A 27,024-nucleotide genomic window follows, 5' to 3' on the forward strand; every position below is an offset into this window, starting at 1 on the left:
TATTCATGGGTGTTGGCAGAAGACATTAGACTTCTCTATTAGAGACCAGAGATGGTTTATTACTTAGAGCAATAGCAGTAGCCAGAATATCGTATTTTCTTCTGTAGGTTTCTCTAGCCTCAGTTCCTACAGGACAGTGTGACAAGGGCCAGGTGATGTCTGCATATGCAGTAGGTTGGGTTACAGGAGAAGAACTTTGAGCCTAGGGAACACAAATCTTTTATAATTAGTTGTAAGCAAACCTGTGTCACCTTTTTTTCCTGGAGGGAGACATGATTTTTATTAAAATATACAGCAAATAAATCTACTCTTTACTTCAGGGGAAGCACCATTCCTATCTTCCAAGGCTGTTTGCTTCTAGATAGAAGTCTTCCGAGGCTGTTTACAACTCAGAATCCTAGAAAAGATAATTTAGCATAAAAGGACAGTTAGTTATGGCCTCTGCTCTCAAGACTGCAATAATGTGAAAAATATATAGAGAATTTTCTCCTAATGAAAGGCAATCTGTATACTAGGAGAATATGTTTTAAAAAATGTATCTAAGAAAGGACCTGTATCCAAAATATATAAAGAGCTATTAAAACTCAATAATAAGACAAAAATATTGGTAAACATTTTGAACAGATATGTCACCAAAGATGATATATGGATGGCATGGCATATAAACATATGAAAAGATACTCAATATCAATAAATTATTAGAAAAATTCAAATTAAAACTGCAGTGATGCACTATGCCCCTCACTAAAATGGCTAAAAGATTGACAATGTGAAGTATTGCTACTGGTATGTTTTGGAAAACAGTTTGGTAGTTTCATATATAGTTAAATATATGCTGATCCCCTCCTAGTTATTCATCCATGAGAAAATAAAATAATATCAACACAAAACATATACACATATTTATAGAGGTTTGTTCATAATATCCTCAATCTGGAGACAGTCCGTATGTCTTTCAACTGAAGAATGCATAAACAAATTGTGCCATACCATGCAATGGAATACATCTCAGCTATACAAAAGAAAGAACTGTTGATACACATAACATGGACAGATTTCAAAAGTATTATGCGAAGTGAACAAAGTCAGACAAAAATACTGCATGATTTCATTTAAACGTGTACTTGTAAAGGCAAAACCAGTGTCAGCAAGCACTTCATGGGTTGCTGGAGTTGAGTGTGGGATGTTGACTACAAAGGGGCATGAAAGAAGCTTTTAGGATGAAGGAAATACTCCACATTTTGATTATGGTGCTGGTGACATGAATTATTTCCTTAGAATTGCTGAATTTTATTATGTGTAAATTTTACTTCAATCAAGCTGTTAAATATAGGAGTGTGACTCTATCTTAGAAAATATCGGAGTTGACTAACCATATTTTTTCTTTTCACAAGCATATTTTTAGTGTTCATAGTAGTTCTTTTTTTCTCTCTCTTTCTTATAAATGAATAATAGCAAATTGTCATGTCATGAGGTTTTATTATATATTTTCAAACTCACTGATATTAAAATCTAGCCTGGTTAGAATTCTCTTACTGCCTTCAACTTAAGCTTGGCTTTAAAAGACAGTGTGTTTTAGGACTCATTGCTGCTTTTCCTGTTAGGTTTGATGGGAAAAAATGACTATAAATTTATCTCATTTTTATTTTCAGCATTTTACCGAGTTCAGTTATGTTAACCCTATGATCCTGGCCAAACTCTTCAATTATGCCTCTTGAACTTACCTCAGTAATTCTCAAGGCTATTATATTTCTAATAACATTAATACCTAACATTCATTGAGCACTTACTATATAGTAGACTCTGTTCTAATGACTTCATCCATTTATTTTCTTTAATTCTCACAACTACCTTGTGAAAGAAGCACAGATTTTTTCCCATTTTACAGAAGATGAAACTGAGTCATAGCAACTGCCACATTCATACAGCTAGTAAGTGAGGAAGCAAAGATTTGACTACAGGCAGTCAAGCCTTTTAGAGTCCATTCCCTGAACTGTAAAGCTACAAATCAAGTAAAATACAGATCATAAATTTTAGTGTCTAGGAGAATCAATTAATTTATTTAAATTCAGTTCTCAAACTTCTCCCTCTCCCTCCTGATTCTTATTTGGTAGATTTGGGATGAATTCAGGAATCTATGTTTTTAGCAAGCACTGCAGGTTGTGGTTTGTTGAACCCAGTTTGAGAAACCCCATTTTCTGTGACCTTAAGCTAATTACTTCTAAGGGCCTTTGTCTCCTATTCAAAGGTGGTATTCTTTTAGGATGAAGTGCTTGCCCAGTAACTGCTATGTAGTACATTTCCCATATGTATTAGCTCTAAATATTTTTATTATCACCATTACTAAATTTTAAATGATTACTATATATCTGGTGCCCTGTTCTCTGTATTTACTATATTTCCATAACCTAGGCAGGCATAATCTACTGAATGATTTAGCAGCTTTAGCTGATATTGCCTGAATTTAACCTGATTTCATGGGATGAAACAGAATGAACACCGTGGTTCATGGCTGTCAGTAGTGAAAAATAGCTGGAAATCAGACAAACAGCTTCATTGCTGAGATTGTTTCCGGGCTAAAAGTTCTTCCAACAGCTGTTTGTTTTGGCCATTAATCGTGTCCATTCTTTTTTTTTTTTAAACTGGGGGAAATACAATTTTCTTTAAAAAGAGAATGCAGGCTGGTTATTTCTGAAGTTAGGAAGAATGCCTGTCCTTCCACTATTGTGGTCTTTTGGCTGCTTTGACAGTTGGACTGAAGGGCTTTCCTTTTGTTCTTTTTCACTCTCAGGGCTCAGACTCAGACTGCTGTAGTGAGAAGAAAAGGTAAAACTAGGAGCTCTTTAATCCTAGAGAAGGAGCTTTGTAGCAGTTACCTTCAAGAAAAGTTTCCTCCCCAAAGGAACAGTTAATATTACATGGACACAGACTCACTGAGCAGAGAGAGAGAGAGAATGGATATATGAGAGAATGAGAATATGAGAATTCAAGCCAGCAAGAAAGAAACTTAACTAAAGATGAAGGGGAGTTTTGCCTCTTCCTGAAAGTTATATTATTAGTTGTGTTTTTTTTTTTTTTTTTAAATCATGTTGACTGCTAGTTTTGTTTAAAGTATTTGTTCTGGAAATACTAAAGTTGGAGTCTACCAGACTGAGGTTAGAAGCATTTTCTTTGGCAGCAAGAAGATACTTTTATAGAAGCCATGCCTGTACTTGGGGTTGCCTCAAAACTGAGGCAGCCAGCTGTTGGGTCAAAGCCTATTCATACTGCTCTTCCGATACCAAATTTTGGCACTACTGGGTCACAGCACTATTCTTCGAGACCTTTGGAACTTACTGAATCAGAGAGCTCAATGCTTTCTTGTCAGGTCACATTACAATCAGCCTGTGAATTTGAAGAGAAGAAACCCCTCCAAGGAAAAGCTAAGGAGACAGAAGACAGCAAGGTTAGTGGCTGAAAGGTTACCTACAGACTTATAGAGCTGAAATGCAAATTTCCTTTTAGGTAGAATATAAAACATGCTGTGAAGTGGGGAGTAGTAGAGGAATACCGGTGTAAGAAAGTAAGTAGTTTGAAAAGCTGAATATTTAGCCTATGCAGAACTGTATTTATAATTTATGGTAGTAAAAGTTGTGAACGAAATTCTCTGAATATGCCTGTGTTATCAGTACTACTTATTGATGAAGTGCCTAGTTAAATCCTAGATAACTCTCTTGCTGATAACTGTAATTGATCACAAATATGAGGAAAAGGGGAGCTATTTTTCAGATATAAAGTAAAAAAAAGATTTATTTGTGAAAACTAGTACAGACACCATCACTTTTCTCTAAATGTCGTTTGCATTTTAAACACTTTCTGACTGAATATGTGAATCCTAGCCTGCTTAATTCATTGTAGTATGAAGGAAAATGAAGTGTGATTTTCCTTGATACTGCACATTTGTCTGGGTTTTCACTTGTAAATTGAAACCCTACTCTTTTACTTATTACTGACATCTTTTTCAGTCATTTAATTTATGACATTTGTGAGCAGTAGCTCATAGCTTTTGGGTTTTAAGCCATACTACACTCATTTTCTCCAGATGCTGAGGGGTACATGGCCCTTCAGTTGGTGAAGGGGATTCACGGGGATTCCTTTGTACCTTGATGAACATCACTTTTTAATGCAGCATTAACTATGACATCAAGCTTTACATTCTCACCTCTGGCTCCTTAGGGAATGATTTGAGTTTACTCTCCCACCCAAATGTGATTTAAAAATAATTTAAGAAAAGGCTTCGTATAGAAATCAACTCTACAAGTTAAAAAGAAAGTCACGCTTTTTGTCTGAAATGTCCATTCTGTCTTCACCTGTTCAAATCCTCTCAGGTGCAGCGCAAATGCAGCTTTCTTCATAAAGTCTTTGCTAGTTACTCTTTCCTCTCTTTTCCTTTCCTGTGGTTATTCATCTGTAGTAATGCTTACGACACTTTAATTTATATTGCGTTTTAATTATTTGGATAATTTATTTCTATCCCCACTAAATTGAAAATATATAGCACCTAGGACCTTATTCTGTGCTACAGCTCCCCCTCCTCAATGCTTTAGGCATAACAATTAGTAATTGAATGGATTAATACATGAATGAATGAATCAATGAATGAACAATTATACTGAGAAAGATTTAGTTATGTTCATTAGTCTCTTTGGATCATTCAATCTATAAAACGTAAGGTTTAGAATGAATGATTTTTAAAGTACTTCTAGTTCTAAAATTATTCCTTTTGTGTTTTAGGACAACACTATCTATCCAAGAAAAAGCAATTAAAAGAAAATAGTTAATTTTAGGCTTAGAGTTCTCATTCCAACATAAACAATTCAGGGTAAAAGTAGGAAAGTGTAAATTATCAATAAAAGACTAACAATATTTAACTTTATGCAAATAATTAAAACAAATGCATGTCGTTCTCTTCTAATATTCTGTGTACCCACAATGACTTGTCTGGATTAGATGGAAGAGAAACCACTTTTCTCTCCTGACCATGGCTATCATCTCTGCAGGTTTACTCAAACTTGTACTTTGATAAATGGCCTTGGCCTAAGACTTGACCACTGTAAGTACTACTTGCAATAGAATTTTGGTTGGTCTCTTTGGTTAGCAAACATATCAATCATGCATCTGATATTCCAATAAGACTCTGTGGTAAGCAATGTTGTATTTATAGAGATGTTTTTACCATGCCGCTTATCAGATTGAAAACTTTTTCAAACAAATGTAAAGAATGCCTGGTCAGCATTTCAGAATATTTCTAAATGTTAGAAAAGAATAAAGATTTGTATAAACTTCTGAAAAAAGTAGAACTAAAGAAAACAGCAAAAATGATCAAGGTCGTTGTGTTAGAGAAAATTAGATTTGGCTGCAAATAGTAAAAAAAAAAAAAAAATCCACATAACAGCATAAGTAAGATAGGAGTTTCTTTTTCATTTAAAGGATATCTGGAAGTAAGCCATCCATGACTGGTATGGTGACTTCATGAAATTGTCAGGGAACCAGGCTCTCTCTTTTTGTCCACCAACGTCATTTTGGCATCCATCTCTCAGTCTCGAGTGGATAATTGAGTTACACTCAATTAAAAAGACACATCCTGTTTCATTAAGGATTCTTCCACATCCATTTGGCCTGTTGATAGTTCCAAGGCCTTATCTAGTTGCAGTGGAGACTGGAAAATGTAGAGTTTATTCTAGGCCCAACTAAAAATTATGGGTTCTATTTCTAAGGAAAAGAGACCATTGATAGTACCCACAATAGATGACTGTCATTAAGAAACATTTATGTGGAGTATTCTGCTGGTCCTTGCACCAAACAGCCTCACAGTCTGGTGAGAGAGAACAAACCTGTATATGACAGTGTCAGAAATGTATCTTCAATCCAACACTCCCTTCTCCTATCCTTGTTTTTGGTTAGTGTACATGCCATCATTCCAGGCATCTAATCTTGAACTCCTAGTCTGATTTCTGGTGATATACATCGCTATTCCACATTCCATAATTTGCTAGAAATTGGAGATTTTGCTTCTGTACTACAGCTTGGATTTATCCCCTTATGCACATCCTCATGCTTTGGCCCTTGTTAAGTTTTCTGTCAATTACTGTAATAATTCCAAATTGGTCTCTTCTCCAGTGTCTCTCCATCACATCCATCCAAAACATTTACCATTCTGATTAAAGAAAAAACTGTAGTTTCTTCTCCTGTCTTACAATTTTTTTTAATTCAGGCATTTCAGTCTCCTAATTGTTGTCACTTCTTCTATCATAGCTCTATCTAGCTACTCTATATCTCATTCTTGGGTGTCCCAAATTTTTCAGATTGCTTAATCTCACTGTTCTTTTTTTTTTTTAATTGAAGTACAGTTGCTGCACAATATTATATGAGTTATAGGTGTACAATGTAGTGATTCACAATTTTTAAAGGTTATACTCCATTTATAATTATTATAAATTATCGGCTGTATTTCCCATGATGTATAATATATCCTTGTAGCTTATTTTATACCTAAGAGTTTGTACTTCTTAGTCTCCTACACCTATATTGCCCCTCTCCCCTTCCCTCTCCCCACTGGTAACCACTAGTTTATTCTCTATATCTGTGAGTTGGCTTCTTTTTTGTTATATTCACTAGTTTGTTGTATTGTTTAGATTCATACATATAAGTGATATCATACAGTATTTGTCTTTCTCTGTGTGACTTATTTCACTTAGCATAATGCCCTCCAAGTCCATCTATGTTGCTGCAAATGGCAAAATTCCATTCTTTTTGATGGCTGAGTAGTATTCCATTGTATATATATACCACATCTTCTTTATCCATTCATCTGTTGATGGACACTTAGGTTGCTTCTCTATCTTGGCTATTGTAAATAATGCTGCTATGAACATTGGGGTGCATGTATCTTTTCAAATTAGTGTTTTTTAGGGGGGGTATATACCCAGGAGTGGAATTGCTGGGTCATATGGTAGTTCTCTTTTTACATTTTTGAGAAATCTCCATACTGTTTTCCATAGTGGCTGCACCAATTTACATTCCCACCAACAGTGTACATGGGTTCCCTTTTCTCCACATCCTCGTCAACATTTGTTATTTGTGTTCTTTTTGATGATAGCCATTCTGACAGATGTGAGGTGATATCTCGTTGTGGTCTTAACAAATAAATAACTTTAATTACAGATTCCATGGCCTATTTTCAAATTCCACCATGATATCTAAAAGGCATATTTTTTCTATTTACCTCTTGTTCTGATTTCTTGCTTTCCTTGAATTTTCTAGAGTCTCTCCTCATATGGATTTGTTTTTCCTTTCTTCCTGGGCGTTCACCCAAATGAGAAAGAGAGTAACTTTGCTTTGGAAATGTTACTTAAGAATCTGGAGATTAAGGTTAAGAAAGAGTGTTTTACATTTTCATGGTTCACCAAATAACATACAGTTGAGCATTAGACAGCCTTGTTCATGAAAGTTCCTCAGCCATACCTACCACTGAAAACTGGCCTTCACTTTTTAATCCCCATCCTCCTTTTGGCTTGATCTGTCACCTAAATTTTACCTCTGTTCTCATTTCTAACTTTTTTCAGACTTGGGCTTGCTCACCCCTCCTTTCTTGAATTACCTATGCAAACTCAAGATTCTTTTTACATTATTATAGAAAACAATTAATTTTTTGAGCACCTATCTTGTACTTTATAGGAAATTTCTCATTTTATTCTCACAATGTTTCTAAGAAGGCACTGTATCCACATTTACAGAGAAGTAATCTGAGGCCTAGATAGAGTGGGAGACACTCGTAAGAGCAGACAGTTAACTACTAGTATCAAAATCCAGAATTTGAATCTAGATTTGTCTCTACAAAGCCTTTATTGTCTTTTACATTACACTCTCTCATCATGATATACTTGCAATATTTTTTCTAGTTATAACCTTTTCTCCAAGTTTCACCTATTTCTTTTAAGGCTCACTTCAAAAGTCAAAGAAAATAATAAATAAATTGTTGTAGAGGTTAAAAGGAAGGAAAGTTTATATCCAGTTGGGGAGATATAAAGGAAATTCTTGAATGAAGAGTGGAATTTATATACATGGTAGAATGGATACTTGCTTAATGTTCTTACCCTATTAGTTGTAAGGACAATCAAGATAGAGTTTATTGCTTACTATTTTGTTCATATAGTGCTAACGCTAATGCTTTGAAAACAGAAGATACTCAAAAGCATTAAACTGAATATTTTTTAAAAACATAAATTGTGATATAGACAAGCAAATATATGGATAATATTGCTAATGAGGGCAATTTTTTCCTAATTTACATTTGAGAGAAATCCTATTTGGTTGGAACATTCAGAAAATACTTCATCAAGTAGTTGTAATTTAATGGGCAGATAGGGCTCATATATAGAAAGGAAAAAGCATTCTTTTGAGGAGAGGATTTCATAGAGGAGTACCCAGAGAGTAAGCCATCATGGTTTGAGCAGACTATTAGTGAAAACGAACAGTTTGGGGTCAGATTATAGATGTAGGCAGACTTCATTAGGAAGACAATGAGGAAGGCTCTTAGGTAAAAATGAGACAAAATTACACTGTCAGTGACATTTAGGAGAAGTAATAGCAGAAAGGGACTAATATTAACTAATGTCTATAGAGGCTTGCTATATGCCATTTACTGGACCAAGCATTTCATGGAGTATTGCATTCAGTCCTCACAATAGTCTTATAATATAAGCACTGTTATCATCCCCATTTTACAGATGAAGAAACTGAGGCTGAGGTTAAATACTTGCCAGTATCTCAATGTGGTAGAAAATGGATTCAAACTAAGACTGTGGTTCCAGAAGATGCTACTCTTAACCAATAAACAACATTGCAACAATGGGGACTTCTGGTGCCAGGGGGAGAGAAGAAGGGCTATTGGTTGACTTGATTTCCATATATATATATATATATATATATATATATATATAAAAGTAAGGTTTGCTGTAAGTATTTAATTAGCATTGCTCATGAGTTGCAAATAAAGCATTGGTATGCCCAAGTGCCTAGAATTATTAGAAGACAATTAAGTGGACACAGGGTCTCCACCGAATTGTTTGAAAAACAGAAATAAATAAAAGAAACCCCAGAAGAGAAATATATAGCAGCAGATGTCAATAGAGTAGATGACAGGCTCTGGGCTCCAGCTGTTTCCTTCATGGCGAAGATGCCTGATTGCTGAGGACTGTGGACACTCCTGTTGGCTCGCTCGCATGGTAGCACTTCCAGAGCTGGCCAGGCCACAGCTGCATAGGTCAGCCCTCAGGTCTCTAGATGATTCCGCCTGCTTTGCCTGTTTCTGCTGTGCTTGCACATTTAGTTGTTTGTATTTAAAGAAACATGATGATTTCTTTTTCTGGTTATACTTCATGCTCCAAGTTTTATAGTGAAGCTGTTAATGGTTGTTTTAATTGTTTTTGCCTTTGTGGTAGCAGTAGTGTAAAGAACGCTGTAATGACCCTTGAATTTTAACTTCTTCTCTGCTGGCAGAAGGCTCAGATTTTCAGTATCATACATTTATTTCCCTTAAGTAACAATTTATAGAAATGTGACAGTCTAATACTGTTGTCTATTATTTTAGTTTGTGCTTTACAACGTCTTTAAAGAATTATATGTAATGCTTTAAACTATGAAATTACCAGAATTTCTGGTGTAAATTATATGTGATTAAATGTTATTCAAAACCTCATACAACTTTTAAATTGTTCTTCTGCAAGTGTCAATACTGAGTGTATATTTGATGCTGATTTGCCAAATGTATTCTTCTTAGTTTCTTCCTTTCCAGTGTTATAGACATTTTTCTTTCCTTTAATAAAAACGAAGGCACTAAGTATATTGTTTATGGAGACATAAAATCATTAGGTATGTCATGATTTTTAAACAAAATAATTGTTTCATGGTTGATATTAATGCTGTCGTATCTCCAACAATTACCCTCAGTCAATCTTGAACTTAAAATACTAGGTGTCATAGTTAAAAGAACATCAAATTAGGAGCTCAAAAGATTTGAATTAAACTTCTGCTAGATTTTGAAATGATAAGTCACTTAAACTGTCTCAACTTCAATCTCTGTTATCTGTAAAAAATGAAAGAGAACTGAGGACAATAGTTCTTGGTAAAGCTTTTCTAAGGAGAATATTTTTATTATCTACTCCCCTTCTTCTTCCTCCTGATTTTGTCCTGTCAGTTATCACATTTCTCTTATTTTTTCAATCTCTTCGAATCCATTGGATTCTTTGGACCCAGATTTTTCAAACTTGTCACATTTTGGAACTGATAATTCTGTGTTTTAGGGGAATAGTCTTACTATTGTGGGATATTTAACATCATCCCTGCCATTATCTACTAAATGCTAGTAGTGTTCTCCAGTGTGACAGCCAAAAATGCCTCCAGACTTTGTGAAATGCATCTGTGGGGAAGGTGAAATCAAACTCCGTAGGGAAACACTGCTTTAGAATCAGCTTCCAAAAATGCTCAGATCTTTACTATTTTTAATAATAATTATTATTATATCCTTCAACATGCTTCAGATGATCACTCTTTCTAACTTTGCAGATACATTTCGTTAAAGAGTACTTTGTGTCCATTGGCACTATTCCAAGGTTTACATTTGCTTTACTTTTCTTGATTTCTGACTTCTGTTTTCTGAGAGGTTAAAAATGGCTTTTAAAAAGACATCTTTTCTGTTTTTTTTTTTTTTTACCTTATACACTTCTAAATTGCTGGGTTTTTTTTTTAACATCTTTATTGGAGTATAATTGCTTTACAATGGTGTGTTAGTTTCTGCTTTATAACAAAGTGAATCAGTTATACATATACATATATCCCCATATCTCTTCCCTCTTGCGTCTCCCTCCCTCCCGCCCTCCCTATCCCACCCCTCTAGGTGGTCACAAAGCACCAAGCTGATCTCCCTGTGCTATGTGGCTGCTTCCCACTAGCTATCTATTTTACATTTGGTAGTGTATATATGTCCATGCCACTCTCTCACTTTGTCCCAGCTTCCCCTTCCCCTTCCCCATATCCTCAAGTCCATTCTCCAGTAGATCTGCATCTTTATTCCCGTCTTGCCCCTAGGTTCTTCATGACCATTTTTCTTTTTTCTTAGATTTCATATATATGAGTTAGCATACGGTATTTGTTTTTCTCTTTCTGACTTACTTCACTCTGTATGACAGACTCTACATCCATCCACCTCACTGCAGATAACCCAATTTTGTTTCTTCTTATGGCTGAGTAATATTCCATTGTATATATGTGCCACATCTTCTTTATCCATTCATCTGTTGATGGACACTTAGGTTGCTTCCGTGTCCTGGCTATTGTAAATAGAGCTGCAATGAACATTTTGGTACATGACTCTTTTTGACCTATGGTTTTCTCAGGGTATATGCCCAGTAGTGGGATTGCTGGGTCGTATGGTAGTTCAATTTTTAGTTTCTTAAAGAACCTCCATACTGTTCTCCATAGTGGCTGTATCAATTTACATTCCCACCAACAGTGCAAGAGAGTTCCATTTCTCCACACCCTCTCCAGCATTTATTGTTTGTAGATTTTTTGATGATGGCCATTCTGACTGGTGTGAGATGATATCTCATTGTAGTTTTGATCTGCATTTCTCTAATGATTAATGATGTTGAGCATTCTTTCATGTGTCTGTTGGCAATCTGTATATCTTCTTTGGGGAAATGTCTATTTAGGTCTTCTGCCCATTTTTGGATTGGGTTGTTTGTTTTTTTGATATTGAGCTGCATGAGCTGCTTGTATGTTTTGGAGATTAATCCTTTGTCCGTTGCTTCACTTGCAAATATTTTCTCCCATTCTGAGGGTTGTCTTTTGGTCTTGTATATGGTTTCCTTTGCTGTGCAAAAGCTTTTAAGTTTCATTAGGTCCCATTTGTTTATTTTTGTTTTTATTTCCATTTCTCTAGGAGGTGGGTCAAAAAGGATCTTGCTGTGATTTATGTCATAGAGTGTTCTGCCTATGTTTTCCTCTAAGAGTTTGATGGTGTCTGGCCTTACGTTTAGGTCTTTAATCCATTTTGAGTTTATTTTTGTGTGTGGTGTTAGGGAGTGTTCTAATTTCATTCTTTTACATGTAGCTGTCCAGTTTTCACAGCACCACTTATTGAAGAGGCTGTCTTTTCTCCATTGTATATTCTTGCCTCCTTTATCAAAGATAAGGTGATCATATGTGTGTGGGTTTATCTCTGGGCTTTCTGTCCTGTTCCATTGATCTATATTTCTGTTTTTGTGCCAGTACCATACTGTCTTGATTACTGTAGCTTTGTAGTATAGTCTGAAGTCAGGGAGCCTGATTCCTCCCGCTCCATTTTTCCTTCTCAAGATTGCTTTGGCTATTCGGGGTCGTTTGTGTTTCCATGCAAATTGTGAGATTTTTTGTTCTAGTTCTGTGAAAAATGCCAGTGGTAGTTTGATAGGGATTGCATTGAATCTGTAGATTGCTTTGGGTAGTATAGTCATTTTCACAATGTTGATTCTTCCAATCCAAGAACATGGTATATCTCTCCATCTGTTTGTATCATCTTTAATTTCTTTCATCAGTGTCTTATAATTTTCTGCATACAGGTCTTTTGTCTCCTTAGGTAGGTTTGTTCCTAGATATTTTATTCTTTTTGTTGCAGTGGTAAATGGGAGTGTTTTCTTAATTTCACTTTCAGATTTTTCATCATTAGTGTATAGGAATGCAAGAGATTTCTGTGCATTAATTTTGTATCCTGCTACTTTACCAAATTCATGGATTAGCTCTAGTAGTTTTCTAGTAGCATCTTTAGGATTCTCTATGTATAGTATCATGTCATTTGCAAACAGTGACACCTTTACTTCTTCTTTTCTGATTTGGGTTCCTTTTAGTTCTTTTTCTTCTCTGGTTGCTCTGGCTAAAACTTCCAAAACTCTGTTGAATAATAGTGGTGAGAGGGCGCAACTTGTCTTGTTCCTGATCTTAGTGGAAATGGTTTCAGTTTTTCACCATTGAGGATGATGTTGGCTCTGGGTTTATCATATATGGCCTTTATTATGTTGAGGTAAGTTCCCACTATGCCTACTTTCTGGAGGGTTTTTATCATAAATGGGTGTTGAATTTTGTCGAAAGCTTTCTCTGCCTCTATTGAGATGATCATATGGTTTTTCTCCTTCAATTTGTAAATATGGTGTATCACATTGATCGATTTGCGTATATTGAAGAATCCTTGCATTCCTGGGATAAACCCCACTTGATCATGGTGTATGATCTTTTTAATGTGCTGTTGGATTCTGTTTGCCAGTATTTTGTTGAGGATTTTTGCATCTATGTTTATCAGTGATATTGGCCAGTAGTTTTCTTTCTTTGTGACATCTTTGTCTGGTTTTGATATCAGGGTTATGGTGGCCTCGTAGAATGAGTTTGGGAGTGTTCCTCCCTCTGCTATATTTTGGAAGAGTTTGAGAAGGATAGGTGTTAGCTCTTCTCTAAATGTTTGATAGAATTCGCCTGTGAAGCCATCTGGTCCTGGACTTTTGTTTGTTGGAAGATTTTTAATCACAGTTTCAATTTCAGTGCTTGTGATTGGTCTGTTCATATTTTCTATTTCTTCCTGGTTCAGTCTCGGAAGGTTGTGCTTTTCTAAGAATTTGTCTATTTCTTCCAGGTTGTCCATTTTATTGGCATAGAGTTGCTTGTAATAATCTCTCATGATCCTTTGTATTTCTGCAGTGTGAGTTGTTATTTTTCCTTTTTCTTTTCTAATTCTATTGATTTGAGTCTTCTCCCTTTTTTTCTTGATGAGTCTGGCTAATGGTTTATCAACTTTGTTTATCTTCTCCAAGAACCAGCTATTAGTGTTATTGATCTTTGCTATCGTTTCCCTCATTTCTTTTTCATTTATTTCTTATCTGATCTTTATGATTTCTTTCCTTCTGCTAACTTTGGGGTTTTTTTGTTCTTCTTTCTCTAATTGCTTTATGTTTAAGGTTAGGTTGTTTATTTGAGGTGTTTCTTGTTTCTTAAGGTAGGATTGTATTGCTATAAACTTCCCTCTTAGAACTGCTTTTGCTGCATCCCATAGGTTGTGGGTCGTCGTGTTTTCATTGTCATTTGTTTCTAGGTATTTTTTGATTTCCTCTTTGATTTCTTCAGTGATCTCTTGGTTATTAAGTAGTGTATTGTTTAGCCTCGATGTGTTTGTATTTTTTACAGTTTTTTTCCTGTAATTGATATCTAGTCTCATAGCATTGTGGTCGGAAAGGATACTTGATACGATTTCAATTTTCTTAAATTTAACAAGGCTTGATTTGTGACCCAAGACATGATCTGTCCTGGAGAATGTTGCATAAGCACTTTAGAAGAAAGGGTATTCTGTTGTTTTTGGATGGAATGTCCTATAAATATCAATTAAGTCTGTCTTGTTTAATGTGTCATTTAAAGCTCGTGTTTCCGTATTTATTTTCATTTTGGATGATGTGTCCATTGGTGAAAGTGGGGTGTTAAAGTCCCCTACTATGACTGTGTTACTGTCGATTTCCCCTTTTATGGCTGTTAGCATTTGCCTTATGTATGGAGGTGCTCCTATGTTGGGTGCATGAATATTTACAATTGTTATATCTTCTTGGATTGATCCCTTGATCATTATGCAGTGTCCTTCTCTGTCTCTTGAAATAGTTTTTATTTTAGAGTCTATTTTGTCTGTGATATGAGAATTGCTACTCCAGCTTTCTTTTGATTTCCATTTGCAGGGAATATCTTTTTCCATCCCCTCACTTTCAGTCTCTATGTGTCCCTAGGTCTGAAGTGGGTCTCTTGTAGACAGCATATATACAGGTCTTGTTTTTGTATCCATTCAGCCAGTCTATGTCTTTTGGTTGGAGCATTTAATCCATTTACATTTAAGGTAGTTATCAATATGTATGTTCCTATTACCATTTTCTTAATTGTTTTGGGTTCGTTTTTGTAGGTCTTTTCCTTGTCTTGTGTTTCCTGCCTAGAGAAGTTCCTTTAGCACTTTTTGTAAAGCTAGTTTGGTGGTGCTGAATTCTCTTAGCTTTGCTTGTCTGTAAAAGTTTTAATTTCTCTGTCAAATCTGAATGAGATCCTTTCTGGGTAGAGTAATCTTGGTTGTAGGTTTTTTCCCTTCATCACTTTAAATATGTCCTGCCACTCCCTTTTGGCTTGGAGAGTTTCTGCTGAAAGATCCGCTGTTATCCTTATGGGGATTCTCTTGTATATTATTTGTGTGTTTCTCTTGCTGCTTTTAATATTTGTTCTTTGTATTAAATTTTTGATAGTTTGATTAATATGTGTCTTGGCATGTTTCTCCTTGGATTTATCCTGTATGGGACTCTCTGTTCTTCCTGGACTTGATTTACTATTTCCTTTGCCATATTAGGGAAGTTTTCAACTATCATCTCTTCAAATATTTCTCAGTCCCTTTCTTTTTCTCTTCTTCTGGGACCCCTATAATTCGAATATTGGAGCGTTTAATGTTGTGCCAGATGTGTCTGAGACTGTCCTCAATTGTTTTCATTTTTTTTCTTTATTCTGCTCTGCAGTAGTTATTTCCACTATTTTATGTTCCAGGTCACTTATCCGTTCTTCTGCCTCAGTTATTCTGCTATTGATTCCTTCTAGAGAATTTTTAATTTCATTTATTTTTTTGTTCATCATTGTTTGTTTGCTCTTTAGTTCTTCTAGGTCCTTGTTAAACGTTTCTTTTATTTTCTCCATTCTATTTACAAGATTTTGGATCATCTTTACTATCATTATTCTGAATTCTTTTTCAGGTAATCTGCCTATTTCCTGTTCATTTGTTAGGTCTGGTGGGTTTTTACCTTGCTCCTTCATCTGCTGTGTGTTTCTCTGTCTTCTCATTTTGCTTAACTTACTGTGTTTGGGGTCTCCTTTTCACAGGCTGCAGGTTAGTAGTTCCCATTGTTTTTGGTGTCTGCCCCTAGTGGCTAAGGTTGGTCCAGTGGGTTGTGTAGGCTTCCTGGTGGAGGGGACTGGTGCCTGTGTTCTGGTGGATGAGGCTGGATCTTTTCTTTCTGGTGGGCAGGTCCACGTGTGGTGGTGTGTTTTGGGGTGGAAAAGACATTTTTTATTGACTCATATTTACGTCTTATTTTCATCCTGTTTACAGCACTTGATGTCTGCTGACCACAATTCTCATTTTAGAATGCTCCAATATTCACTAACAAAGTGACTGTGGCAAGTCAATTAATACTTAAGTCTTAGCTTCTTCATCTATAAAATGAGGACAATAATATAAACTAACCACATAACATTTGCATAAAGACTGTATGCCAGCAGAGTGTTGTACATAGTTGGTGGTCAACTTATTACCTATTATAATACTATAAAAGTATCTAATAGTTTAATACCAAAAGTAGTAATATTAAGCATTGTTAGTAGAACAAAGGAAACAGTGATTAATTTCCATGTACGAGTAGAGTAACATTTCAGCCATGTTTTGAAGAATGAATTTTTTTAGCTAAATAAATATGGAAGAAAGAACATCTTAGGTAGAATAGCATCTATCAAGGTATGAAACACTGTGCTATGTTTAGAAAACTACAGATTATTCACCAATCCTAGGATTTAGATAAGAGAGATGCAGTTGAGATGAGGCTATGGGAAGATGACATTAAATGCCCAGTAAGGAGGTTGGGCTTAGTCTATAGAGGATGGGGGGAAGGATGTCAAAGAGACATGATCAAGTCTATATTTTAGAAAGGTGAGGATGAAATGAAATATGGAAATATCCAGTAAAAGGAGAGTTCAAAAATCAGAAGATTAGGAGTGTGTGATGGAGCAAACTTTTGTCTAAGACATCCCTCTCAAGAGCAATGGAAGAGGGACACATCTAGTGCAGTAAGCTGTAGCTGTTTGGATCAACTTATTAATTATCAGCAAAACACAGAATTCTGCATCTTGAAGAACATGTACATGTTTCTTCAAACAAAACTTAGTTTATTTGGAAATGATAATTTGTGAACTTGGCAGCCAGTAGCAATCAACCATGATAATTATCAATACTTTCTGAGTACCTACCACATGCTGGATGCTATACCCAATTTATTATTATTACAATTAAATATATGTAGAAACTGAGCTCAGAGAGGTACTAGGATAAAGCGGGAATGCCAACCTAGGTCTATTTGACTCTTAAGTCCTTACTTTCCAATCTCCCTCTCTGTCTCTCTCTCAGAACAATTTATAAACCACAGTCAAAATCAATGTTATTTCTTCTTTTTGTGGATTCTGAGTCACATAATGGGAAAACAAAGAAAACTGTGGATTCTTACAGGGGGGCTGAATTAATCTTTGACAGATTTCACTTTGCACTCTTCTTTCTCCCACTGTTACTCCTTTTTTGCTTTAAGAAGTGCTTTTCTTTGGACTCCTAGTCACTAGAGCCAATAGAGAAATTCAATATCTGTGGGAGAGATCATTAATTGGACACATAGCAGGATTTCTCCACTGTTCCCAGGAAATGGAATGATTTGTTAAAAAGTGTTACAAGTCTGCCTGGAGATAAAGGCACCAGATGAAAAGGCAGTGGCAAAAATTTACCTAAGTTTTCCCAATAACATAACATGATCTGATCTCCATCAAAGAAAACAACCCAAAGAAACAAAAACAGCAGGCCATCTCTTTTTGCTGTATTTGGATGTTGTCAAACTGATGTTCACTCTTGAAGTTATTCTTTGATGTTCACTCTTTTGTAAAACTGAAAACCTGAGGTGGGCAGGCTCATAATTTCCCATCGGGACATGAGTTAGAGTAAACTTCGTACAGTGAAAATGGCATTTTGTTAGTCAAGGTAATGCTAACTTCTCTAGCAGACAGATTCAAGGTCTCAGTGACTTAACACAGTAGGAGTTTATTTTTCGTTCTCTTGGCTGTTTGTATCATCAGGGGTAGACAAACGGTGGTCCATAGGTCAAATCTGGGTTGCCACCCAATTTTAGTAAGTAAAGTTTTATTGGAACACAGCCAGGACATTTGTTTCTGTGTTCTCCATGGCTGCTTTTGTGCTGTGACAGCAGAGTGGAGTGGTTATAATAAAGTATGGCCTGCGAAGTCCGAAATATTTACTATCTGATCCTTTATAGAAAGTTTGCTGACACAGGTTTATGGTAACTCAGGAAATCAGTTTGTTTTTTTTTTTTTAGCTTGTGGTTGTACCATCCCACCTTTAACTAACCATCAGTGAAAGAGAGGATTGTGTAAGAGACTTAGAAATTCCACATATCACTTCTACTCAGTTCTATTGGCCAGAACCCAGTCATATGATACCTAATTGCTAGAAAGGCTAGGAAATATAGTCTAGCTGTGCGCCCAGAAATGGTTTGGTGAGCTATTAGCCAGAATTTAGTTAGCTCATGACTGTCTAATTCGTCAGATGTTCAACATTAGGCAAAAAATTGCCATATGAAAAATATTCTGAGGGCCCAGAAGTGGCTTCCAGGTTGTCAAAATGTTGCCTTGAATTATAAGAACATGTCTTTAACGGCAAAACATTGAATGTGTGGAGGACCATAAGTTTCAAGTATTCAAGTTTCTCAATGTACAGAAAGAAAATATCTTGTAGTTAACTCTGCTTTTAAAAAATGGACCAGGCCCATCTACCCAAATGTATCATATGCAGAAAGCTCACTGTGGTATCGTGACTGCTCAGGCTGCTTGCCACTTGATGATTTTGCTAACCACCTTCAGTTTCTCCTGTTCCAACCTGGTGATCCAAACTCACATCCTGAAAGCAACTCTCTCTTGGTCCTGTGCCCTTGTTTCTACTCGCTTTACTACTCAGCTTGTAGCATTCTTGTCTTGCGGGACCTGGAAACTCTGCATCAAGCTGGGAGCCAGAAAAGCTAAGACAGTGTCAGATCTGAATTCTAGAAATGAAATTTAAAGATTCAGGCTGGAGTCAGGCGTCACAGCAGGAAGGAGGCATTTGCTGGCTTCTAGATGTCAAATGGGTGGCTGCATAGTTGTGTGAGGGAATATCTGCTCTCTTGGCCTGGAGACACCATGTAGCTTCTGTCACTACATTGCATATTGGTTCCAAAAAGGACCTAGTGGGAAAGTATGAATGGGTCATTGACAGACCCACCACTGGTATTGAAAGAAGCAACTCATATTACAATCCTTTCAGACCTTGGTGAGCAAATATAAGGAAGAGTGCATCAAGCAACCTCTTTTCAAATGCAAGGTAAATTTCTAAATGACTTAATTGGTCTTTAGATTTAGTTGTGCATCTGGGATTATCTACTCAGGTTTCTACTTCTCTTTCACAGTGTTTACTATTTAGCTTTAGCATGGATCAATTTAAGTTGTTCAGTTTTTAGACTCTGTAACATATGCAGGTAACAGACATTTCTCTTTACTGCCCCCGAATGCTTACATTTTTAATCTTGCTGTGCCTTTCTTTTTTTGACAATTTGTTGAATTTCTACAGAGTGATATTTTTGCCAGAACCATTTATGTTATTATTTTGACCTATATTTTTTTTGGATTCTGTTTTACATTTCCTTTCTCTTCAAGCCATCTGCTTTTTATAGCTGTTTCTTCCTTCCTTTGGCTGACTTTTTGATATCCACACTCGTGTGTTGCCTTCTTCCATTGAACACAAGGTTTATCATCTGCAACAATATGTTCTCTCTGCTCTTTTCCTCTCATTCAGGCTAGATCTATTGTATTCTAAAACAAGGTGGCTATTGCACAAATGTAAATCCTTCCAATTTCTACTTCTGCCTCTTATCATGGATCCTAGGTGATTTTCGTATCTTTATTAATCAATTAGTCCATCATCAACTATTCATTGTTTACTTACTATGTACAAGGGGAAGTGTGTGTGTCTGTGTGTGTGTGTGTGTGTGTGTGTGTATATATGTTTGAAAGCTCATTTTGACATGATAGGCTTTATGGGAAATATACTAGCAACAACTGGGACTCTTTTTAGGAATTTATATTTATTATATGTGGCAACATTAAATTCCTGTTTGATATTACCTAGAAATATCAGAAACAATTATTCAGATTTCCAATAATCATAACTATGATTATACATTCGAGATATGTTTATTTTATTTTGAACAGATTTATTCTCTCCAGTTATGACAATCAAAAATGTCTCCAGACGTTGCCTCCCCTTGGTGGGGGAGAAATTGCCCTCAGTTTAGTACCACTGATTTAAATACTGTCTCTTTTGAAAAAAAGATATAGTAGAATTTAAAAAAATGCAACATATAAGATTTCAAAACATGTGCAAATAAAATAGGATTATAAGAAGAAAAGAATAATAGAATAGGATAAAGCCAGAGGAAAGAGCTGGTGTATAAAATTTGTGCTGCAATGTTTTGTATAGTTACTAGGGGTCATCTGCACATTTGGATATGAGCATTTGAGTTGGTGATACGTGAAGGTTAAGCAAGTGATGTTTTAATCAGTGCCCAAAGCATGAGCTAATATTTGCTTAGGAGGTTCACATCTTTGTCTGCTTTTGGGTGTGCAAGAAATATTTCCTAGGGGCATACAGAGACATTACTGTGTAATTTAAATAAAAATTTTATTGATAACATTTTTATTCCAGATTTTACTTACTGTTTTCTCCCCTGACCCCCATTTTCTATAAGCAACCATTAAAATAAAAGAAATTATTAAGTCTACATAGAGTGACCAGCTATAGTGGCTTTCCCAGAACTGTCTTGATTTTAGCACTGAAAGTTCTTGTTTTGGGAATCTCTCAGTCCAGGGCACACTGGGATGGTGGGTCCCACTAATTCTGAATCAGATTTTCATGTGTTCCTCTTTAATTTTATTGCATTTTTGTCTAATTATTAATTCTAATTTTGTAGTAGTAGAAAATGTATTTTATATTTATTGGTTTTAAAACATCACCTCATTTAATTAAAAATTCATTGCCAGACTGTCGGTTCTCTAGTGAGATTTAACAGAACATGTCCTTTCTTGAATGGCAATTATTCAAATTAGAAGTAGTTTCTGTGGAGGTTTTAGTTATTCAAAGAAGAGTTTTTTTTTTTTTTTTAAACATCTTTATTGAAGTATAATTGCCTTACAATGGTGTGTTAGCTTCTGCTTTATAACAGTGAATCAGTTATACATATACAATATGTTCCCATTTCTCTTCCCTCTTGCATCTCCCTCCCTCCCACCCTCCCCATCCCACCCCTCTAGGTGGTCACAAAGCACCGAGCTGATCTCCCTGTGCTATGCGGCTGCTTCCCACTAGCTATCTATTTTACATTTGGTAGTGTATATATGTCCATGACACTCTCTTACCCTGTCACATCTCACCCCACCCCCTCCCCATATCCTCAAGTCCATTCTCTAGTAGGTCTGTGTCTTTATTCCCGTCTTGCCACTAGGTTCTTCATGGCCTTTTTTTTTTTTTTTTTTTCTCCTTAGATTCCGTATATATGTGTTAGCATACTGTATTTGTTTTTCTCTTTCTGACTTACTTCACTCTGTATGACAGACTCTAACTCCATCCACCTCATTACAAATACCTCCATTTCATTTCTTTTTATGGCTGAGTAATATTCCATTGTATATATGTGCCACATCTTCTTTATCCATTCATCTGTCGATGGACATTTAGGTTGCCTCCATGTCCTGGCTATTGTAAATAGAGCTGCAATGAACATTTTGGTACATGACTCTTTTTGACCTATGGTTTTCTCAGGGTATATGCCCAGTAGTGGGATTGCTGGATCGTATGGTAGTTCTATTTGTAGTTTTTTAAGGAACCTCCATACTGTTCTCCATAGTGGCTGTATCAATTTACATTCCCACCAACAGTGCAAGAGTGTTCCCTTTCCTCCACACCCTCTCCAGCATTTATTGTTTCTAGATTTTTTGATGATGGCCATTCTGACCGGTGTGAGATGATATCTCATTGTAGTTTTGATTTGCATTTCTCTAATGATTAATGATGTTGAGCATTCTTTCATGTGTCTGTAGGCCATCTGTATATCTTCTTTGGAGAAATGTCTATTTAGGTCTTCTGCCCATTTTTGGATTGGGTTGTTCGTATTTTTGTTATTGAGCTGCATGAGCTGCTTGTAAATCCTGGAGATTAATCCTTTGTCATTTGCTTCATTTGCAAATATTTTCTCCCATTCTGATGGTTGTCTTTTGGTCTTGTTTATGGTTTCCTTTGCTGTGCAAAAGCTTTTAAGTTTCATTAGGTCCCATTTGTTTATTTGTGTTCTTATTTCCATTTCTCTGGGAGCTGGGTCAAAAAGGATCTTGCTGTGATGTATGTCATAGAGTGTTCTGCCTATGTTTTCCTCTAAGAGTTTGATAGTGTCTGCCCTTACACTTAGGTCTTTAATCCATTTTGAGTTTATTTTTGTGCATGGTGTCAGGGAGTGTTCTAATTTCATACTTTTACATGTACCTGTCCAATTTTCCCAGCACCACTTATTGAAGAGGCTGTCTTTTCTCCACTGTATATGCTTGCCTCCTTTACCAAAGATAAGGTGACCATATGTGTGTGGGTTTATCTCTGGGCTTTCTATCCTGTTCCATTGATCTATATTTCTGTTTTTGTGCCAGTACCAAACTGTCTTGATTACTGAAGCTTTGTAGTATAGTCTGAAGTCAGGGAGCCTGATTCCCCCAGCTCCATTTTTCGTTCTCAAGATTGCTTTGGCTATTCGGGGTCTTTTGTGTTTCCATACAAATTGTGAAATTTTTTGTTCTAGTTCTGTGAAAAATGCCAGTGGTAGTTTGATAGGGATTGCATTGAATCTGTAGATTGCTTTGGGTAGTAGAGTCATTTTCACAATTTTGATTCTTCCAATCCAGGAACATGGTATATCTCTCCATCTATTTGTATCATCTTTAATTTCTTTCATCAGTGTCTTATAATTTTCTGCATACAGGTCTTTTGTCTCCTTAGGTAGGTTTATTCCTAGATATTTTATTCTTTTTGTTGCAGTGGTAAACGGGAGTGTTTTCTTAATTTCACTTTCAGATTTTTCGTCATTAGTGTATAGAAATGCAAGAGATTTCTGTGCATTAATTTTGTATCCTGCTACTTTACCAAATTCATTGATTAGCTCTAGGAGTTTTCTGGTAGCATCTTTAGGATTCTCTATGTATAGTATCATGTCATCTGCAAATAGTGACAGCTTTACTTCTTCTTTTCCGATTTGGATTCCTTTTATTTCTTTGTCTTCTCTGATTGCTGTGGCTAACACTTCCAAAACTATGTTGAATAATAGTGGTGAGAGTGGGCAACCTTGTCTTGTTCCTGATCTTAGTGGAAATGGTTTCAGTTTTTCACCATTGAGGACGATGTTGGCTGTGGGTTTGTCATATATGGCCTTTATTATGTTGAGGAAAGTTCCCTCTATGCCTACTTTCTGCAGGGCTTTTATCATAAATGGGTGTTGAATTTTGTCGAAAGCTTTCTCTGCATCTATTGAGATGATCATATGGTTTTTCTCCTTCAGTTTGTTAATATGGTGTATCACATTGACTGATTTGCATATGTTGAAGAATCCTTGCATTCCTGGGATAAACCCCACTTGATCATGGTGTATGATCCTTTTAATATGCTGTTGGATTCTGTTTGCTAGTATTTTGTTGAGGATTTTTGCATGTATGTTCATCAGTGATATTGGCCTGTAGTTTTCTTTCTTTGTGACATCTTTGTCTGGTTTTGGTATCAGGGTGATGGTGGCCTCGTAGAATGAGTTTGGGAGTGTTCCTCTGCAGTATTTTGGAAGAGTTTGAGAAGGATAGGTGTTAGCTCTTCTCTAAATGTTTGATAGAATTCACCTGTGAAGCCATCTGGTCCTGGGCTTTTGTTTGTTGGAAGGTTTTTAATCACAGTTTCAATTTCAGTGCTTGTGATTGGTCTGTTCATATTTTCTATTTCTTCCTGGTTCAGTCTCGGCAGTTTGTGCATTTCTAAGAATCTGTCCATTTCTTCCAGGTTGTCCATTTTATTGGCATAGAGTTGCTTGTAGTAATCTCTCATGATCTTTTGTATTTCTGCAGTGTCAGTGGTTACTTCTCCTTTTTCATTTCTAATTCTATTGATTTGAGTCTTCTCCCTTTTTCTCTTGATGAGTCTGGCTAATGGTTTATCAATTTTGTTTATCTTCTCAAAGAACCAGCTTTTAGTTTCATTGATTTTTGCTATTGTTTCCTTCATTTCTTTTTCATTTATTTCTGACCTAATCTTTATGATTTCTTTCCTTCTGCTGGCTTTGGGGTTTTTTTGTTCTTCTTTCTCTAATTGCTTTAGGTGCAAGGTTAGGTTGTTTATTCGAGATATTTCCTGTTTCTTGAGGTAGGCTTGTATTGCTATAAACTTCCCTCTTAGCACTGCTTTTGCTGCGTCCCATAGGTTTTGGGTCGTCGTATCTCCATTGTCATTTGTTTCTAGGTATTTTTTTATTTCCCGTTTGATTTCTTCAGTGATCACTTCGTTATTAAGTAGTGTATTGTGTAGCCTCCATGTGTTTGTATTTTTTACAGATCTTTTCCTGTAATTGATATCTAGTCTCATAGCGTTGTGGTCAGAAAAGATACTTGATACGATTTCAATGTTCTTAAATTTACCAAGGCTTGATTTGTGACCCAAGATATGATCTATCCTGGAGAATGTTCCATGAGAACTTGAGAAAAATGTGTATTCTGTTGTTTTGGGGTGGAATGTCCTATAAATATCAATTAAGTCCATCTTGTTTAATGTATCATTTAAAGCTTGTGTTTCCTTATTTATTTTCATTTTGGATGTTCTGTCCATTGGTGAAAGTGGGGTGTTAAAGTCGCCTACTATGATTGTGTTGCTGTTGATTTCCTCTTTTATAGCTGTTAGTATTTGCCTTATGTATTGAGGTGTTCCTATGTTGGGTGCATAAATATTTACAATTGTTATACCTTCCTCTTGGATCAATCCCTTGATCATTATATAGTGTCCTTCTTTGTCTCTTGTAATAGTCTTTATTTTAAAGTCTATTTTGTCTGATATGAGAATTGCTACTCCAGCTTTCTTTTGATGTCCATTTGCATGGAATATCTTTTTCCATCCCCTGACTTTGAGTCTGTATGTGTCTCTAGGTCTGAAGTGGGTCTCTTGTAGACAACATATATATGGGTCTTGTTTTTGTATCCATTCAGCCAGCCTGTGTCTTTTGGTGGGAGCATTTAATCCATTTACATTCAAGGTAATTATCGATATGTATGTTCCTATTCCCATTTTCTTAAATGTTTTGGGTTTGTTATTGTAGGTGTTTTCCTTCTCTTGTGTTTCTTGCCTAGAGAAGTTCCTTTAGCATTTGTTGTAAAGCTGGTTTGGTGGTGCTGAACTCTCTCAGCTTTTGCTTGTCTGTAAAAGTTTTAATTTCTCCATCACATCTGAATGAGATCCTTGCTGGGTAGAGTAATCTTGGTTGTAGGTTTTTCTCCTTCATGACTTTAAGTATATCCTGCCACTCCCTTCTGGCTTGCAGAGTTTCTGCTGAAAGATCAGATGTTAACCTTATGGGGATTCCCTTGTGTGTTATTTGTTGTTTTTCCCTTGCTGCTTTTAATATGTTTTCCTTATATTTAATTTTTGACAGTTTGATTAATATGTGTCTTGGCATGTTTCTCCTTGGGTTTATCCTGTATGGGACTCTCTGTGCTTCCAGGACTTGATTAACTATTTCCTTTCCCGTATTAGGGAAGTTTTCAACTATAATCTTTTCAAATATTTTCTCAGTCCCTTTCTTTTTCTCTTCTTCTTCTGGGACCCCTATAATTAGAATGTTGGTGCGTTTAATGTTGTCCCAGAGGTCTCTGAGACTGTCCTCAGTTCTTTTCATTCTTTTTTCTTTATCCTGCTCTGCAGTAGTTATTTCCACCATTTTATCTTCCAGGTCACTTATCCTTTCTTCTGCCTCAGTTATTCTGCTATTGATCCCATCTAGAGTATTTTTAATTTCATTTATTGTGTTTTTCATCGTTGCTTGGTTCCTCTTTAGTTCTTCTACGTCCTTGTTAAATGTTTCTTGCATTTTGTCTATTCTATTTCCCAGATTTTGGATCATCCTTACTATCATTATTCTGAATTCTTTTTCAGGTAGACTACCTATTTCCTCTTCATTTGTTAAGTCTGGTGTGTTTTGACCCTGCTCCTTCACCTGCTGTGTGTTTTTCTGTCATCTCATTTTGCTTATCTTACTGTGTTTGGGGTCTCCTTTTCACAGGCTACACGTTCGTAGTTCCCGTTGTTTTTGGTATCTGTCCCCAGTGGCTAAGGTTGGTTCAGTGGGTTGTGTAGGCTTCCTGGTGGAGGGGTCTGGTGCCTGTGTTCTGGTGGATGAGGCTGGATCTTGTCTTTCTGGTGGGCACGTCCACGTCTGGTGGTGTATTTTGGGGTGTCTGTGGCCTTATTATGATTTTAGGCAGCCTCTTTGCTAATGGATGGGGCTGTGTTCTTGTCTTGCTAGTTGTTTGGCATAGGGTGTTCAGCACTGTAGCTTGCTGGTCATTGAGTGATGCTGGGTCTTGATGTTGAGATGGAGATCTCTGAGAGATTTTTGCCGTTTGGTATTACGTGGAGCTGGGAGGTCTCTTGTGGACCAGTGTCCTGAAGTTGGCTCTCCCACCTCAGAGGTACGGCCCTGATGCCTGGCTGGAGCACCAAGAGCCTTTCGTCCACACAGCTCAGAGTAAAAGGGAGAAAAAATAGAAAGAAAGAAAGAAAGAGGCTATAATATAGTGAAGTAAAATAAAGCTATTATAAAGCAAAGCTATACAGACAAAATCTCACCCAGAAGCATATACATATACACTCACAAAAAAAGGAAAAGGGGAAAACTTAATATATCCTTCTCCCAAAGTCCACCTCCTGAATTTGGGATGATTCGTTGTCTATTCAGGTATTCAACAGATGCAGGCACATCAAATTGTTTGTGGAGTTTTAATCCGCTGCTTCTGAGGCTGCTGGGAGAG

General features: G+C 36.3%; 1 protein-coding gene across 5 annotated transcripts in view; it reads left to right on the forward strand.

The window, feature by feature from the left end:
• Positions 1–27,024, forward strand: part of NAV3 (neuron navigator 3) — a 584,734-nt gene that overhangs the window by 217,624 nt on the left and 340,086 nt on the right. For 4 of the 5 annotated variants that reach the window (XM_059936565.1, XM_059936566.1, XM_059936567.1 and 1 more), the window contains exon 1: positions 3,203–3,445. The exons of the other annotated variant lie outside the window; for it this stretch is intronic. In XM_059936565.1, coding sequence (XP_059792548.1) covers positions 3,203–3,445 — 243 coding nt within the window. Of the gene's footprint in view, positions 1–3,202; positions 3,446–27,024 lie in introns of those variants that run through there. 5 annotated transcript variants of the gene reach the window in all.

Source organism: Balaenoptera ricei, chromosome 10 (genome assembly GCF_028023285.1).
Source record: "Balaenoptera ricei isolate mBalRic1 chromosome 10, mBalRic1.hap2, whole genome shotgun sequence".
In the NCBI taxonomy this organism is placed as follows: Eukaryota; Metazoa; Chordata; class Mammalia; order Artiodactyla; family Balaenopteridae; genus Balaenoptera; species Balaenoptera ricei.